This window comes from Panicum virgatum, chromosome 2N (assembly GCF_016808335.1).
Source record: "Panicum virgatum strain AP13 chromosome 2N, P.virgatum_v5, whole genome shotgun sequence".
Lineage (NCBI taxonomy): Eukaryota > Viridiplantae > Streptophyta > Magnoliopsida > Poales > Poaceae > Panicum > Panicum virgatum.
The window spans coordinates 50,583,831-50,599,590 of NC_053146.1; the positions used below are offsets into that span (position 1 = coordinate 50,583,831).

Sequence of the window (15,760 nt, forward strand, 5' to 3'; positions counted from 1 at the left end):
GATTCGTCTCGCGATTTACAGCCCAACCATGCAAAAAGTTTTGTAAATAGACTTCATTTAGTACTTCAAATTAGCAAAATTCCTTTTCACTTTAATGCGTTTACGACTTTTTTGCGTTTACGGGGTAGGAACTAAACAGCGCCTTAACAATTCAGGGAGGCTGCAATGGCAGTAATAAGTACACCAACTTGGGGTAAACATCTGCAGATCATGACACCAACCACACCAACTTCCTCTCATCTTCCCCATCACTTGTAAAAACGCACCCAATATTCTATTCCTGATTAAAAACTAGTTCAGGTACAAATATCTTTAATTGTCCAGGCCAAGATCCAATCAAGCCTGCTCTTAGCAGCAGCAGCCCACTGTCACCACACTGCACTGCAACAATCAATCGAAGTCCGTTCTTTGGTTCTGGAATTTTTTGCATCCATTGCTTGGTGCTCATTTGGATCCAGATCTCCTGTGCTTTCCCTGTATAAACAATTCATGGGGTCTCCCCCTCTACAATCCCAATGCTTGCGAGAGGCGCCACCTCACCAGGCGAGCCATCCACCGCATTGCCGCCCACCTCGCCTCTCGTCACGCCACCCGCCCGCCTCAGCCTCGCCACCGAGGCGCGCGCCGCCAATGCCGCCGCGGTCCCGCGCCGCCGCACCGAGGCCCGCGCTTCTCGTGCCACTCGCCTGCGCGCTGCTGCTGCTGCTGCTGGTGTCGCCGTGCCACTGCGTCAACGAGCAGGGCCAGGCGCTGCTGCGATGGAAGGACACGCTGCGCCCTGCGAGCGGCGCGCTGGCGTCGTGGCGCGCCGCGGACGCCAGCCCGTGCCGGTGGTTCGGCGTGTCGTGCAACGCGCGCGGCGACGTCGTCGGGCTGAGCATCACCTCGGTCGACCTGCAGGGCCCGCCCCCGGCCAACCTGCAGCCGCTGGCGGCGTCGCTGAAGACGCTGGTGCTCTCCGGCACGAACCTCACCGGCGCGATACCCAATGAGCTCGGCGGGTACGGCGAGCTGACCACCCTTGACCTCAGCAAGAACCAGCTCGCCGGCGCGATCCCTCCCGAGCTGTGCCGGCTCGCGAATCTCGAGTCGCTCGCGCTCAACTCCAATTCCCTGCGCGGCGGCATCCCCGACGACATCGGCAACCTCACCAGCCTGACGTACCTCACCCTCTACGACAACGAGCTGAGCGGGCCGATCCCGGCGAGCATTGGGAACCTGAAGAAGCTGCAGGTGCTCCGCGCCGGCGGGAACCAGGGGATGAAGGGACCTTTGCCGCCGGAGATCGGCGGCTGCACCGACCTCACCATGCTCGGCCTCGCGGAGACCGGCGTCTCCGGGAGCCTCCCGGAGACGATCGGGCAGCTCAAGAAGATCCAGACCATCGCCATCTACACCACTCTGCTCTCCGGCCGGATCCCGGAGTCCATCGGCAACTGCACCGAGCTCACCAGCCTGTATCTCTACCAGAATTCTCTCTCCGGGCCGATACCGGCGCAAATTGGGCAGCTCAAGAAGCTCCAAACGCTGCTCCTGTGGCAGAACCAGCTCGTCGGCGCAATTCCCCCGGAGCTCGGACAGTGCAAGGAGCTCACGCTCATTGACCTGTCGCTAAATTCCCTTACCGGGAGCATTCCGGCGAGTTTGGGCGGCCTGCCGAATCTCCAGCAGCTGCAGCTGAGCACGAACCAGCTGACCGGCGTCATCCCTCCGGAGCTCTCCAACTGCACGTCGCTGACGGACATCGAGGTCGACAACAACGCGCTGTCCGGGGAGATCCGCCTCGACTTCCCGAGCCTGCGCAACCTTACCCTGTTCTACGCGTGGAAGAACCGGCTCACCGGCGGCGTGCCGGCGAGCCTCGCCGATGCGCCCAGCCTCCAGGCGGTTGACCTGTCGTACAATAACCTGACCGGCCCGATCCCGAAGGAGCTGTTCGGGCTCCAGAATCTGACGAAGCTGCTCCTGCTTAACAACGAGCTGTCCGGGTTCATACCGCTGGAGATCGGCAACTGCACCAGCCTCTACCGCCTCCGGCTCAACGGCAACCGGCTCTCCGGCACGATACCCGCCGAGATCGGCAACCTGAAGAACCTGAACTTCCTCGACATGAGCGAGAACCACCTCGTCGGCCCTGTGCCCGCGGCCATTTCGGGGTGTGCCAGCCTCGAGTTCCTCGACCTGCACTCGAATGCTCTGTCCGGCGCATTGCCGGACGCGTTGCCGCGCAGTCTCCAGCTGATTGACGTCTCCGAAAACCAGCTCGTCGGGCCGTTGAGCTCCAGCATCGGGTCCATGCCGGAGCTGACGAAGCTGTACTTGGGAATGAACCGGCTGACCGGCGGCATACCGCCGGAGCTCGGTTCGTCCGAGAAGCTCCAGCTGCTGGACCTCGGCGGCAACGCGTTCACCGGTGGCATCCCAGGGGAGCTCGGGAAGATACCGTCGTTGGAGATTTCCCTTAACCTCAGCTGCAACCGGCTCTCGGGGGAGATACCGTCGCAGTTCGCCGGCCTCGACAAGCTCGGCAGCCTGGACCTGTCGCACAACGAGCTCTCCGGCAGCTTAGAACCGCTCGCGTCGCTGCAGAACCTCGTCACGCTCAACATCTCCTACAACGCCTTCGCCGGCGAGCTCCCGAACACTCCGTTCTTCCAGAAGCTTCCCCTCAGCGACCTCGCCGGAAACCGGCACCTCGTCGTCGGCGACGGGTCTGACGAATCCTCGCGGCGCGGGGCCATCTCATCGCTAAAGGTAGCCATCGCCGTGCTTGTCGCAGTCAGCGCGCTGCTCCTGGTGGCCGCCACCTACATGCTCGCCCGCACGCACCGCCGCGGCGGCGGGCGCATCATCCACGGCGAGGGCGCGTGGGAGGTGACGCTGTACCAGAAGCTCGACATCACCATGGACGACGTGCTCCGCGGGCTGACCTCCGCGAACGTGATCGGCACCGGCAGCTCGGGGGTCGTGTACAAGGTGGACACCCCCAACGGCTACACCCTGGCCGTGAAGAAGATGTGGTCGTCGGACGAGGCGACGTCGGCGGCGTTCCGCAGCGAGATCGCGGCGCTGGGCTCCATCCGGCACCGCAACATCGTGCGGCTCCTCGGCTGGGCCGCGAACGGCGGCACCCGGCTGCTGTTCTACAGCTACCTCCCCAACGGCAGCCTGAGCGGGCTCCTCCACGGCGGCCTCGCCGCCAAGGGCGCGCCCGCGGACGAGTGGGGCGCGCGCTTCGACGTCGCGCTCGGCGTCGCCCACGCCGTCGCGTACCTCCACCACGACTGCGTGCCGGCCATCCTCCACGGCGACGTCAAGTCCATGAACGTGCTGCTCGGCCCGGCCTACGAGCCGTACCTCGCCGACTTCGGCCTCGCCCGCGTCCTCTCCGCCGCCAGCTCCAAGCTCGACACCGGCAAGCAGACGCGCATCGCCGGCTCCTACGGCTACATGGCACCAGGTCGGGATCGCGCGCATCGTGGTTCCATTCTACGACAATTTCATGGAATTTTTCTGACAAAACTGTCTCTTCTTGTTTTTTTTCCCGGCCAAAGCAGAGTACGCGTCGATGCAGCGGATCAGCGAGAAGAGCGACGTGTACAGCTTCGGCGTGGTGGTGCTGGAGATCCTGACGGGGCGGCACCCGCTGGACCCGGCGCTGCCCGGCGGCGCGCACCTGGTGCAGTGGGTGCGCGAGCACGTGCAGGCCAAGCGCGACGCGTCGGAGCTCGTGGACGCGCGGCTCCGGGCGGGCGCCTCCGAGGCGGACGCGCACGAGATGCGGCAGGTGCTGTCCGTGGCCGCGCTCTGCGTGTCGCGCCGCGCCGACGACCGGCCCGCCATGAAGGACGTCGTGGCGCTGCTCGAGGAGATCCGCCGCCCCGCGGCCGGGGACGACGCGAAGCAGCAGCAGCCGGCCGCCGCCGCCGCGGCAGCCACCCCGGCGCCGGTGTCGCCGGTGCGGGGCGCGTGCTCGGGGGCCCAGTCGTCGAGCTGCTCGTTCGCCGCCTCGGAGTACTCTGCCTGACGGGTTTGCAAAAAAAAAAAGTTTTGCGAGCGTAGTGAGCTTAGTAAATTACTACTAGCAGCTTAGCAAGACATAAGACAGTATGTGGATTAGCCAACGTGCTACTAGTGATGTTGTACTTAGGTGTAATTGCCCTTGTACATTAACCTGAAGAAAATTTCGATTTTAGAATCAGCCTTTCGCCCCCCAAACCTGAGTCGAATCTGTCGATCAGCAAGTGAAACGCGTGCCACTGGGGCGTTCTAGGGGCCACGAGTACCCAATCTTCTTTCTCGCGGCTCCAATCCCATCATCTGCCTCCTGTGCCGCCCCAAAGGCGGCAGGGCTGCCAGCATCACCCTCAACCCCTTGCTAATTGCTATCATCATCAACGACCTTCATCCTCTACCATCATGACTTCATGAGCAACGACCAACTTGCCACAATGGCTTCCCTCTAAGCTTGGTAGACCTCAATAAACCCTAATCCCAAATCTTATTAACATCGTTGGAGCCGTTGGCGTCGGAGAAGAAACAAACGTGAATTGCAGAAATAATATCGAGCATGTGAGGGGAAGAAAATTTGCGGGCAAGAAAAGTTTTTGACGGTCTGAATAATCTTAGGTTACCATTTACAACTTAGGATCAGTTCGGGTTCGTTGAGTCAGGTGGCCCATGATCAGATATAGGCTGTAGTGACGCAGCGACGTTCAATCCATGTCCTTGCACGGTGGCTCTATGGGATTAGCCCAGAGGGTGCGTGTTAGAGCAGAGCAACAGTGCGGATGTTGTGGAGCCCCACCTGCCAATGATTAGGCGCTCGCGCTCGTCAGGATCAGGCCGGTGGTGGGGTTGCTACTGCCCAGGTGCCATCCTTTTGGAATGATTCCCCGCCTGATGATCTGCTGCGGTTGGCACGTCCGCCTCGTGCCGACGGCGCCTCGCCACTAATGATGCGCGACCAGTGTCCTTGTCCACGCTGGCGCGCTTCGTGCTGTCTGCAGCCTCCCCCACCCCTCGCTGCTGGTGCGCCGCCGCCTGGTAAACCCTGGTAGTACTTTGCGTGCTAACCCCAATAGTATTTCGTGAATCTAGCTCTTCTAGGCCCACAAATGCAAGGCCCGTGAAGTGTCAATGCTGAAGCACGGTGGAAGGCCCAAGAATAGAAAGACCCCATGTATGCAGCGCTGAAGTCTCGTTCACTAGTCATGGAACTCTGAACTTGACCAAATGTGCAAACACATCAGCATTCAGGAAAATTATTATAGCCCAACACTTTCTTCTGGCATGCTTGCAAGGTTCCAGGACACGTGCAAGCGAACACAGGAGAAACCAAACGATACACGCATGCAAGTTGCAAGTTAGAATTACTGCAGGCGAAGCGCCTGCATTCCGTCACCACAATGCTGTTCGTACCTTGTCCATTCAGAAGTATGAATGAATGTACCGCACGTACCATAAGCAAGCTGCTAAATGGGTAGAGGTAGGTCGACTGAAGTACGCGGCATTCGTTACAACTTCGTGGCTCTGCGGGGAACAAGTATTCAGAAAACAGGTCTGGTTTAACTGCACTCGGTTTGTGCCTCATGGCCACAGCATGGCTCTAGTGCAGTTGTACAGCTTCACCAAGAGCTGCCCCAAGTCCAAGGATGCCAAGAATGACCCCAAGGAATAGCACCTGCAGTGTCGCTGATCGGCTGGGCGATGCAACCTAGAGGAACAATGTACATCACTACATCAGTAGACAGTATTTGCTTCAGGATGATTGTAAATTGGCTGAATCAAGGGTAAGATGCTAGTGGCTCTATGTATCTAACTCATGTCATGTGGGTTACCATCCGTGTACATACCTGTTTCTGCTGGATGACACCTTTGAACAGCTTCATGGTCGAAGAACTCTGAGCACATCGGCATGCTAGGCATCTGAAATGGAATATAAGGCTGGGCCATTTCTGGAACGAGTAGAGTTGGATTTAAATGACCAAAACCAACTTGCTGGTTATTGAAATGGGCATTTCTGCTGCTCCCACTGTCCGGCATTGGACCAAGCTTGCGCACCCTCTTCATCTTCTTAATGTCTCCGATCTTGAACTTGAAAGTGCTGCACTTGCCTAGCAGAAAAGGCTGATCACAGTGCAGCCCGTCCCCTCTTTTGTTGCTGTATTCAGGATAATCCTCAATGTGAAAGTCAACTTGCTCAACCAGAAAGAGAGTGAACTCTGAAGCGAGTCCTTCAAGGTTCCATTTTCTGTATGGGTGCTTCGTCTTATGGCTGACATGAACTTCCCCATCTGGTCGAAGCAGGAGGCTTGCACTGCGGAAGAAGTCTTTCACCAGGCCCCTATGTGAGCTAGAGTCAGAGACAAAGGTTAATAGTGAATGAATTACATATAGCATGATATGAACGTACTGAAGACAAGAATCAGTTACAGCTGCTTTAAAAGGCTGTGCAGCTTTACATTAAAATAATGAGCTATTCAGTTAACAAATACATAAGCACTTTGAAGTACATATAATCAGCAATGCTACTCCATTCCCTTCTAGACAGAAGTAAAGGTTCTTATGGTGAAAGGCTAGTGATCATGCATGATATTGCATACCTGTTGATAGACTCTAAGTTACTACAACAATATTTGCATACCATGATCAGAATGGCTTTCATCTAGACCTAGTAGCGAAAGGAATCGATATGCTTATTATCTAAAAGGAACTGGCTTTCACCTAGCAGAAAATTAAGCAATATGCTTTCATTGCTAACATAAGACACAATTCAACACAAAATAAAGCAGAAAGGAACTAGGACAAGTGCTTCTGCTATATTGTGACAACGTCAAAGGAAAACAATTTCTCAGTAGCCAGTACCATTTTAGAAGACATTTCAATATTACATGGATAATAAATGAGCTCCAATAAGGAAATTAAGTTCTTTAGTATGCCTCTAATGACTACTGAAATTGTAAGAAGACTACTTGATCTGTTGTTATCATAGGAGACAATTGAACACTACATAACGCGAAGATAAACCATATGAAGTCTCATACTTGATCATATGTGGTTGGTCTTCTTTCCCTTTGAACCCTGCATGGGGGAAGTTGAAAACAACCCTATCAAACCGCCTCATCTTGAGATCGGTACGAAGCTTCATCGTTTTCGCATTTACTCCATGCAAAATTACTGCCCCCAATTTTTTCAGATCCGCCAAATTGGATTCTGCTTCGCTGTACTTCTTCTTCAGGGTGTCTGCCAAAGATCATTTGGAAAATAACGGTAATCAAATAAAATACTGGTCACAGACAATTGTCAAATGCTCCTCATTTGATCTGTCGGAGACAAATTTCCGCACCATTCAAGTTTATGTGTCAGACAGAATATTAGAGATGCAATTCAAGCGATATCAGTATCTCATAATAACACGATTAGTGCTGCAAAAATATAGAAGACTGATGTACGTCTCGTGATATTGAGTACCTAAATCCGCACCTCGTTCACGAGTCGAATGAGAAAATCGAGGAAGAAAAACAAACAAACCATAGCAGTCGAGAGAAGTGGCGACGATGTTGGCGCCCGAGCCGAACCCCGCGGCGAGCGCCAAGGAGAAGGAGAAGTCGCCGTCGCCGACGAGCAGGATGCTCTGGGTCGACGAGTACTGCCCCACCCACTTGACCTCCTGCTCTCCCTCCTCGTCGCTGCCCTCTTGGGTCAGGTCGATCACCGGGACGCTCCCCGCGCGTGGGCCACCCACGCCTTGACCTTCCTCCTCGTCCTCTCCTGGAGCCGCCAAGTCGATCACCGGGACTCCCTCCCCGCGTGGGGTTGCCACCGCTTCCTTCTCCTCCTCCGCCGTCAAGTCGATCACCGGGACGCCCTGCCGCCTCCCGTCGGCGGCGACGCCCGCAAGCAGCCGGGGGTTCCCACCAGCGGCCGTAGCGGCAAGCGCGTCCTCCAGCGAAGCCCCCGCCATGCGCGCGCCTCCTCTCCTCTGCCGCGCTCCTCGCCCCGCGGTGGTCAGGTGAGGTCACACGGTGACAGTGAGACAGACGGTGGCCGCATTCGGCCACTCGCCTTACTGCCTGCCTTGGGTTTGAATTTTAAATTTCTAACGGTCGCGAGGTACGTACAACAAGTAGTCGTTGCTGCTTGACTTATTGGGCCGGGCTCCAATCAGTTCCGAAGCCCAGCGCTTTGCTTACCAAGCATTTCCGGAGGGAAAAAGTCCTTCCCACCCCTCTATCTCTCTCCCTCTCAACTATTGCCATTATTTTATCTCAAAAAAAATTATTGCCATTATTAAATTTACTTTCTTCGACCAGAAAATCGAATATTTGTGCTTCTTGAATTATTGAAACCGGGTGATTTACCTCCGTAGGTGATTTTTAAAGCGATTTTAGCTGACGTGGCACCGCATCCTACATGGCACCACATCAGCCATAAGGAAGGTAAATTGAATTTTCACGATAGCTCAAGGTAGATCCCTCAGACTTTAAAAAGTTGGTAGAAATATTTTTAAGCATTTAAAAATACCAAAATATTATTTAACATTATAATATCATAGAAAATTTATTTTAAGTCAAAAAATACAAACTACCATGCAAATTTAAAAGATGAATAATTAGATTCAATTCCTAGATAATTAAACTATTTCTATTTTAATAGCCATCAATCATCATCGATGAATTTTGTGTCCACAAATCTTTGCACTGAACGAATGAGTTCTAGTGCCCCTCCCCTTATTGCCCGTTTTCACACCATGGTTGTCGAGTCTTGTTCGCCTCTGCCACCTACTCTAGCGGCCAGCAGACCTCGGACCGCTACTAGCCACGCCACGCCTCTATACGGGTGTGCGCCATGCCCGAGCGCCACCACGCAATCGCCGATAAGAGCACTGATTGTCGAAATTGTGTATCCCAACGTGTGCCCTTCTCTGCTCTACGTACAGGGAAGGAAGAAAAAAAAAGAAGTTTTTATAGTGTTCCAATACAATTCTATGATTTATGTGAATAATTGCATAGAACCACGGAGAAGGAGGAAAGAAATATCTATGACCTTTTTATTCTAGAAAAATATTTAAATTTTTATTAATAATATTTTCACAATCTTTTATAAAGTCTGATGGATCTTCCTGAACTATAGTGAAAATTCAATTTACCTCCCTTATGGCTGACGTAGTACCATGTAGGACAGCTGGCGTGGTGCCACATCAGCCAAAATCGCTTTGAAAAATGCTTAGAAAGGTAAATCAGCCAGTTTCAAAAGTTCGACGAGCACAAACATCCGATTATTAGCTTAAAGAAGATAAATTAAATAATACTCACTCCGTCTCAAAATATAAGTATTTATTGACTTCCGTGATTCACGTTTGACCATTCATCTTATTCAAACAATTTGTGAAAATATTATTTATTTTGTTATAATATATTTTATCATCGTATATATTTTAAGTATATCATAATTGTTTTTATATTTTTATAAATTTTTTAAATAAGACGAATGGTCAAAAGTGATTAACAAAAATTCTAGGGAGGGAGTACGTAACAATAGTTGAACTTTTAACTTTTCCGGAGCCCTCGCTAGCAAGTCACCCTGGGCATTCGGTAATACCGAACGATCGGTTCGGTTCTTCGGTACCCATACAAATTCGGTTCCTTAGTAAGTCGGTACCGATCGGTTCCTGCAGAAACTTGGTACCGAGGAAATTCGGTATCGGTACTTTCGATTCGGTTCCGGTATTTACCAAAAGAACCAAACAGACTACAATGACATGCAATATCAAGTTTCAATAGCCAACTTTGACACAAATTCAACATGATTCCATAGAGAATAATAGTATAAAAATCATACATATAAAATGCCACAATACTACATGAGTAGATTACTGTAAATATGTAACAAAGTTGTCCATAAATACATAACAAATACGTAACATGAGCTGCTACTTGAGTAATTCGGTACTAGTTCGGTACTTCGGTTTACCGAGATACAGAACCGAATATACCTCGGTAAATTCGGTTCCCCAGAACTAGGAACCGAACAGGGAACCGAATATTTCGGTTTCGGTACTTTCGGTTCGGTTCTCAGTAAATTCGGTTCGGTACTCGGTATTCGGTATTTCATGCCCAGGGTTACTAGCAAGAGGACAGAGAGGAATACCAAACGCCCGCGGGCGGGCCACCGCTGCCATGTGGGTCCGGACAGCCCGAGACTGCGGCGGACAAAAGCCTTTGGCCTACGTGTCGAAGCTCTTCTGGGACCCACCCCGGTTTCCACGCTGCACGACTGACACGAGTCCGCACCACACCACTTGGCCTCCCCGTCGGCGGCGACGCACGCACGCAGCCGGGCGCGCATGGCCGTGGTGGTGGCCGCGCCGGTGGAGATGGGGCTCGATGCGGAGGCGGGACGCGGCGGGGCCGGGGGTGAGATGCCATTGGAGGTCGCTGGGAATGAGGTGGTGCCGCCGGTCGAGGTCGGCGGGGAGGGGGTGCTGCCGCCGGTCGAGGTAGACGAGAAGCGGGCGCCGCCGGTGGAGGGAGTACCGGTGGCGGTCACCGCGAGAGGGGAGAAGGAGAAGGTGAAGGAGGAGAAGGAGAAGGAGAAGGGGGAAGGGGGTGAAGTGGCTGGGGCATTACTCCTCCGCGCAGGACATACTGCTCGTCGGCGACGGGGACTTCTCCTCGCTGGCGCTGGCCACCGCGTTCGGCTCCGGCGCCAACCTCGTGGCCACGTCCCTCGACACCTACGGTTCGTCTACTTACTTCAATTGGTTCCGCGACGCCTAAGCCCCTGCTTCCGGACACAGATTCAGTACCTGCTTCACAAAGGCACATTGTAACTTTGGCTCCATATCCAACCATCCATTCTAAATCTAACGGATCCCATTCTTCCCAAAGCAAAGTTGATTCCCTTAATATTTTTCAGCTATTATGGCCTAGCAAATCCACTAACACAATATGTATTATCATTTAGACAGTGTGCATTAAACATTTAGCATCCATAACAGCGCAGATTTCATTAGAGACTAACATGCACATAACATTAAAAAAAAGTTTGCATTTTGAACCATTCCAAGTGACATTCAAAGTACATCAATACATGGCACTTTCAATCACTTAAATTGATGGTCTGACACACCAAATGCTATCACTTGACCACTTCATTTGTACAATTAGGCCACAAAATACTATATTAACTCACAAAATACTATAGCTAACTTATCAAGTATTTTGGACAGACCTAACTATAGTATTTTGTGAGTTAATATAGTATTTTGTGGCCTAATTGTACAAATGAAGTGGCCAAGTGATAGCATTTGGTGTGTCAGACCATCAATTTAAGTGATTGAAAGTGCCATGTATTGATGTACTTTGAATGTCACTTGGAATGGTTCAAAATGCAAACTTTTTTTTATGTTATGTGCATGTTAGTCTCTAATGAAATCTGCGCTGTTATGCATGCTAAATGTTTAATGCACACTGTCTAAATGATAATACATATTGTGTTAGTGGATTTGCTAGGCCATAATAGCTGAAAAATATTAAGGGAATCAACTTTGCTTTGGGAAGAATGGGATCCGTTAGATTTAGAATGGATGGTTGGATATGGAGCCAAAGTTACAATGTGCCTTTGTGAAGCAAAGGTACTGAATCGTGTCCCCTGCTTCCTGCTACGCACTAGCACTTGGTGAAGCTGATGCATTTCTTTTTGGCCCTTTGTTCCTTGGATACGGGAATAAATTGGGGGCAATTGATGAGTGGATGGACCGATGGATGCTTACAGGAAAACCATATGTTAGTTCGGCGTTGTGTTGGTTAAAGAAGGATATGCATTGCTCCATTTAAGACCATGGCTATCTTAAAATGGGTGAATTTATATCTTGCTTCACGTTACTATGTCTTTTAGCAACTTCTTTGTGTAAAGGGTGGTACAAGATATAGAGTGGGTCAAGAAATTGCTTTAGGACAACAGATGGTTAACACTGATAGCATTAACAATCAGCAAAAGGGAACAAACGGCACTGTGTCTTGCAGTGGCAGACCAAGAAATTCTCAAGAACCTGGGCCAGCATAACGACCGACCGATAACAAGTTCACAGACCAGTAACAGAAGTAAATTATGTTGATAGATTCTCAATAGTTTAGAACTAACACCATTGTTTAGTACACGAATATGTATATAGTAATAAAAAGAATACAGGGATCAATTTGTTGCAGCCCAAATATTGCTGTTTGCAGACGTGCCAACGCCTTGCTTTGCTATATCGTGCTGGTGATTTACAGTTTTGTTGATGTTCTCATGAATTTGTGTGCCGTTCTACCTCTCTGGCTCTACGTACTGGCTTTCGTGTTGTGTGCCTTCTTTTCCAATTTCCAGGATGCCTCTAGCTAGTTTTTGCTCGGTAAACTATGTGTGGATGTGGACCACCGTTCTCCAGAGTGCCAGGCCCTGGGCCCGCCCCTGGTGTCTTGCCATCTAACAAAAGTATTAATTCTTTCACACTGTGATAATACTTCTTAAGGAAAATTTGTCATCTTTCATTTGTTTTACAGTCTTGTATTATCTTCGTTCCTAATTTGGCTTTGGGCCCATGCACATTAAGATCATGTGCTTCACTGTAATCATGAAGGGCTACTATGTTTTTTTTGGTGATTTTGTTGTCACTATTATTATCTATTTTCTCTGCAAAAATCCTCTTTATTCAGAGGATCTGAAGGACAAGTACAGCAAAGCAGAGTCAAATCTAACAGAGCTGAAAAGATTGGGTGCCACATTGTTGCATGGCGTTGACACGAAAAAAATGAAGTTGCACCCTGACTTGAAGAACAGAAAATTTGATCGAATTATCTTTAATTTTCCTCATGCTGGCTTCAAAGGAAAAGAAGACGACTTGCATATGATCAAGTATGTGCATAATTTCGTATATGTTTTTGGTAGTTGATGCCCTAGATTTGGACAATTATTCATGTTCTTCAAATGTATTGGTAGGAACATTATTCTTGTTTTTCAAATGGATTGGTTGCATCATTTTATTTCTCTCAAATGAGTTCTTCAAATACATAGTTGATTAAATATTCCTAAGGATACATCTGCACATGAAGGGCCATGCTCTCCTCTTTAGAAAACATGTTGCATATTTGGAAAACCTGGCAATGTAAAAGACATTGGATATCATCTGACCAAAATTGTTCCGTTTTAGGCATCATTGTTATGCTTAACTTTTTTTTTCCCCTTGAAATGGACTATAGCTTTTTATGCTTACATTATAAATAAGTAACACAGTCTATTTGCTGGCGTCATTTTGCTTTAGATCTTGTGGTGCAGTAAAAATATACCATCTGATTTACCATGATGCAAGAAGAATAAACAAACTTTGTGCATATATCATTTTTGCAGCTCCTTATAGTATTATTTATTCATTCCTTCTTTGTTGCACACTCGTGAAATAAGATTGATCGGTTTGATGAAAAGGTTCACGTTCATATGACAGTGATAAGGAAATAGTTTGCTGTTGATTTCTTGTTGCATTTGGACAACAAATGAACCTTTTTTTTTTTTTGAAAATACAGCCTTTAAAAGTTTTAGCATGCTGTTGTTTCACAAAGTTATGTTTCTTAGTTAACTTATTGCTAACCATCTGTGGTGACCTTTAGCTTGCACAGGGAGCTGGTGCGGGGCTTCTTCAACAACGCGCTTTACCTTCTTCGGCCTTATTGTGAAATCCATATTAGGCACAAGACAGGAGGGGCGTATGACAGATGGGAACTTGAAGACCTAGCTTCCAAGGCTTCTCTTATTCTGGTTGACAAAGTCGCTTTCCGACAGGAAGATTACCCAGGGTATAACCAAAAGAGAGGAGATGGTGCAAGGTGCGATGAAGCTTTCGATCTAGGCACATGTTTCACATTCAAGTTCCGGATCAGAGACTATCGGAAGAAACTGAATGAAAACATGACTAGTTCAATCTCATTCCTTGGAAGCATGACCCAAGCAACTGAAACAGGCCCATTTCACCTGTTTCCGCCTGATGAAGCTTGGCCTCGGCAACATCTTCCTCCACCACTTACCACAGTTCAAATGCCGATAGCTCTGGAGCCTTACAGGGTTGCTCAAAGGCAATATCCGGATTTTAGACTGAACTTTGATGGCATAGTGAGAGACCCGTATAATCATCAACAGGGCAATGCCCAGCCAATGATCAGAACTCCACAGCCATCTCTGAGGGCTCTGCCCGATCCAGGCGGCACCATTCGCCCACCTATGAGCAGAATCCCATGTCCTGATCTCCTTGCACCTGAGGAGCCTTGGTATCGACATAAACCTACTGCTGATGCTCGAGGGAGGGATCACTCTTGCAGCGCGTGGGAACACCCGTGGAGTCTGCATAGGGAACACCAGCGGGGTCTGCAGAGGGAGTGTGAAATGCAGGGACTGGTGATGCCCGCGGCGACCAGCTTGAGACATTTGGCATTGTTGGAACGTCAACAGAGTTACAGGGAGTTTGTTCAGAAGGAGCAGCTGCGAAGAATGGTTGCGTTGTATGGTTGTATGCCGTGAAGTGTCTTTGGGAGGTGTATGTGTAGAGCTCCAGAATAGAGGAGCCGGGGCTTTCCAAATCACACTTACTATGTTCGGTGTGACCAGTCATGGGTCATCAGAGTTTTGTGTTCCAGACTTCCAGGCGTGATCACTCACTCATCAGTGTTTTGTGCCCTGGGCTTGTACATTTTCCTATTAACTGTTTACTCTGGTTCTGGCTGACATGAGGAACTGACTTACTAGCATGCATATATAGGCCTTGTTTGGCTCCAGGACTTTTTTCAGAAGTCCCTATCACATCAAAAGAAATCTTACTATTTTATAGTATTAAATAAAATTTGTTTATAAATGTTTTTTGACAGCTGAGTGCTTTTTCGCGAGACGAATCTAATGAGCCTAATTAATTCATAATTTGCTACAGTGATGCTACAGTAACCATTCGCTAATCATAGATTAAGATACCTTATTAGATTCGTCTCGCAGTTTAGCCCCAGTGTTCTGCAGTTAGTTTTATAATTAATATTTATTTAATACTTCTAAATACTAAAAAGTCCCTAGGACTTTTTTGAAGTCCCTGTTTCTAAACACCCCCATAGTATGCTTGTGGCTCACATAAGGTTGTACACATTTTCCATATAATTAAAATATAGAGTGCTCTGTGGCGATTAATTGTCCAATGATCTATTAATTAACGTCGGCTCTGGCTACTGAACACAAGATCGTACAAGATAATGGTGCAGCAGGAGCCACGAGGACCAAGCAGGTATCGCCGCATGGACACAGCAAAAGGCTTTTCGAAAGAGGCATCGTCGCAAAACAGCAGACACGTAACAAGTCCGGTCACATCATTGGCACAGATGGTCCCACAATATCATTCACTGGGAGTGGTAAAATCACGAGTGATCCATGTTTGCTGTCCTAATATTGCAATTTTTTCCATGAAATTAAGGTGAAGTTTTTCAAAAATAAAATGAAATTAAGGTGAACCTCTGTCACGCAGATCAAAAATAGCGGGCCAGTTCTTATGGGCCGTCGCTTGCGGCTGGATTGCGACGAGCTCAACCCAGTACAGCCCATCGCGCGAGCGACAGGCCCATCAACAATAGAATTTTCTTCGCCCTTCCAATAACATGAAAAAAAACTAAAAGAAAGAAAATTTTGCTTGCAGAAGAATGAGACCGTGGTTTGGTTCTACTTCTCATCGTGATCGAACTTCTCGGCCCCT

The 15,760-nt window shown here is 49.4% G+C and overlaps 3 protein-coding genes across 3 annotated transcripts; 2 read left to right on the forward strand and 1 right to left on the reverse strand.

Annotated features, from left to right (window-relative positions):
* The first annotated feature begins 273 nt into the window (after nucleotides 1–273).
* Nucleotides 274–4,218, forward strand: LOC120661006 (LRR receptor-like serine/threonine-protein kinase RGI3). Its single transcript, XM_039939686.1, has 2 exons — nucleotides 274–3,460; nucleotides 3,558–4,218. Exons 1-2 carry the CDS (start codon nucleotides 490–492, stop codon nucleotides 4,025–4,027), a joined length of 3,441 nt encoding a protein of 1,146 aa, XP_039795620.1. The 5' UTR covers nucleotides 274–489; the 3' UTR covers nucleotides 4,028–4,218.
* Nucleotides 4,219–5,254: 1,036 nt separating this feature from the next.
* LOC120661007 (heavy metal-associated isoprenylated plant protein 41-like) lies at nucleotides 5,255–8,046 on the reverse strand. Its single transcript, XM_039939687.1, has 4 exons — nucleotides 7,534–8,046; nucleotides 7,047–7,245; nucleotides 5,856–6,355; nucleotides 5,255–5,716 (listed from the first exon to the last, which is right to left on the reverse strand). The coding sequence occupies exons 1-4, from the start codon at nucleotides 7,964–7,966 to the stop codon at nucleotides 5,628–5,630; spliced, it is 1,221 nt and encodes a 406-aa protein (XP_039795621.1). The 5' UTR covers nucleotides 7,967–8,046; the 3' UTR covers nucleotides 5,255–5,627.
* A 2,302-nt stretch (nucleotides 8,047–10,348) lies between these two features.
* LOC120662722 lies at nucleotides 10,349–14,786 on the forward strand. Its single transcript, XM_039941808.1, has 4 exons — nucleotides 10,349–10,501; nucleotides 10,590–10,743; nucleotides 12,702–12,900; nucleotides 13,650–14,786. Exons 1-4 carry the CDS (start codon nucleotides 10,349–10,351, stop codon nucleotides 14,551–14,553), a joined length of 1,410 nt encoding a protein of 469 aa, XP_039797742.1. The 3' UTR covers nucleotides 14,554–14,786.
* Nucleotides 14,787–15,760: the final 974 nt, after the last annotated feature.